We start from the raw sequence: 1,961 nt of genomic DNA, 5'->3' as shown, positions 1-1,961 counted from the left end.
GTACTGTATATTACTTCTTGAATCTTCGAGTAGGTTGTTTGCAGATTGATTATAGTCATGGTGATTATTGCTCCTTGCCATGGAAACGACTACTGGTCTTGATCCTTATATTATAATAATTCGCAGTGCGACGACGGTCATCTGATGTGCTCGTCCTGCCGCGGCGCGCACGGCGAGGACTGCGGCCGCGTCGCCGCCCCCTGCCGCCTGGCAGACGCCTACGCCGGCGCCGTCAAGCTGCCGTGCGACTACGTCAAGTTCGGCTGCGAGGCGGGGCTCGTCGTCTACCACGACTCCGTGGACCACCGCCGCGCGTGCCAGCACGCGCCCTGCTGCTGCCCTGAGCGCGACGGGCCCTGGGGCGGCGGTGGCTGCGACTTCACCGGCTCCCGGGAAATGCTCCTCGAGCACATCTCCACGAACCACTCCCGCCAGGTCATCCTCATGCGCCACGGCCAGACGGGGAGGCTCAGCCTGCCACTGGCACGGCGCTGGCAGGTCCTCGTCGACCAGGACGACATGGCCAACCGGCATCGGAGCGTGTTCCTCGTGATCTTGGCCGAGCGCGACAAGGACGCCGCGGTGTCGCTGGTGTGCGTCAGGGCGGACGGCGACGCACCGGGCGCGCCGCAGTTCTCGTACAAGCTCGCTGTGGAGCACAGCGGCAGTGGCGCGAGGGTGACGTTCGAGTTGCCGGTCATGAAAAGCAGCTCCCTGCCTGCTGGCACGCCATGGCCGGACGAGTTTACCTCCCTGTCGGTGCCGAAAGCGTATCTGTCTGACGACATTGTCCCCCTCAACATCCACATTGACAAACACGTCGCTCCTCCTCCCCCTCCTGCTGCCGCCCCTACTAGTCCTCCTCTTCCTCCTCCTCCTCCTCCTCCTCTTCCTCCTGCTGCGGTGCTGCCTCGGCTACCACGGCCGTCAAGTCCGCGCCTATTGATCAAGGCAGCAAGAAAAACGAAAATCTACCAATCCGAAGAAACTCTAGTCAAACCACATGCATGACCGACTAGTATGCCATGGCAGCTAGCTATATTTGCCACATGTGAAATAGATCGTTTTTATATCTAAGTTCGGTTTTTGTTAATCACAAATAAGGCTACTTCATGTGCTCCCTTTGCTATTGCGTGGTGCACATCCTGGCGTTACTGGTTCTCTTATGAACTTGATGGGACATATGAATGAAATCAATATTTTGGTGGGCCACTAAAATTATGGCACTTGATGAATAATATATCAGTACAAAAATGCAGGCTTGTAAAATGCAACTACAATACACATGCACTCTCGGTCTCTCACTTGCCATTATCCATCTCCTAGATAAATCTTAGAAAGAGTTTCTTTTTTCTAAGGCTGGTCACAATGGGCAAGAACATAAGCTAGTAACTTACACACTTCCCTAGACTATGTTACTACCTCCATAGTGGGTAGGAACATCTATGTAGTGTCATGCAACGATGTATTTATTAGGTTATAGACTCATTGTTTCTTGGAGTGTGTGATGTTTCGGTAACTTAGCTAGTTACCACAAGCACCTCTCTCTTCATTAAATATGTGCCACATAAGCAAAGTTGTATTGGAGTGTGTGATGTTACTCCTAAGTTCCTCCCCATTGTGACCAGCCTAAAGCCTACTAGTTTTCACAGACTGAAATATCGTACATTATCATGGTTTTAAATATACCGTTCACCCAAACTAACCCTAATGTTTTAGATTACTACGGTTTTGAAAATACTCTGCTAAACTAAGCCTAATTAATTTTTCCATGCCACTCGCTCGGGTTGCATTCATTTATTTCAACAGATCTACTACTCTCTCTCTCAGTTTATAGAGCGTGCGCGTTTCCCTAGATCGTCAATTTGACCAACTTAATACAAGTCATATATTACAAAAAATATACCAATATAAACTTCAGATGTTCTATTTTCAAAAGATATAATTTTTATGTTACATAG

General features: G+C 49.9%; 1 protein-coding gene across 1 annotated transcript; it reads left to right on the top strand.

Annotated features, from left to right (window-relative positions):
• Positions 1 to 126: 126 nt before the first annotated feature.
• On the top strand, positions 127 to 819 carry LOC119345701 (putative E3 ubiquitin-protein ligase SINA-like 6; the record flags this gene model as incomplete). Its single annotated transcript, XM_037615645.1, has 1 exon — positions 127 to 819. A coding segment is annotated over one exon (693 nt), but the record flags the coding sequence as incomplete, so codon positions are not given.
• Between the last annotated feature and the right edge of the window lie 1,142 nt (positions 820 to 1,961).

This window comes from Triticum dicoccoides, unplaced genomic scaffold (assembly GCF_002162155.2).
Source record: "Triticum dicoccoides isolate Atlit2015 ecotype Zavitan unplaced genomic scaffold, WEW_v2.0 scaffold268916, whole genome shotgun sequence".
In the NCBI taxonomy this organism is placed as follows: domain Eukaryota; kingdom Viridiplantae; phylum Streptophyta; class Magnoliopsida; order Poales; family Poaceae; genus Triticum; species Triticum dicoccoides.
The sequence above is the reverse complement of the archived record's forward strand: the minus strand, read 5'-3'. Positions and strand labels throughout refer to the sequence as shown.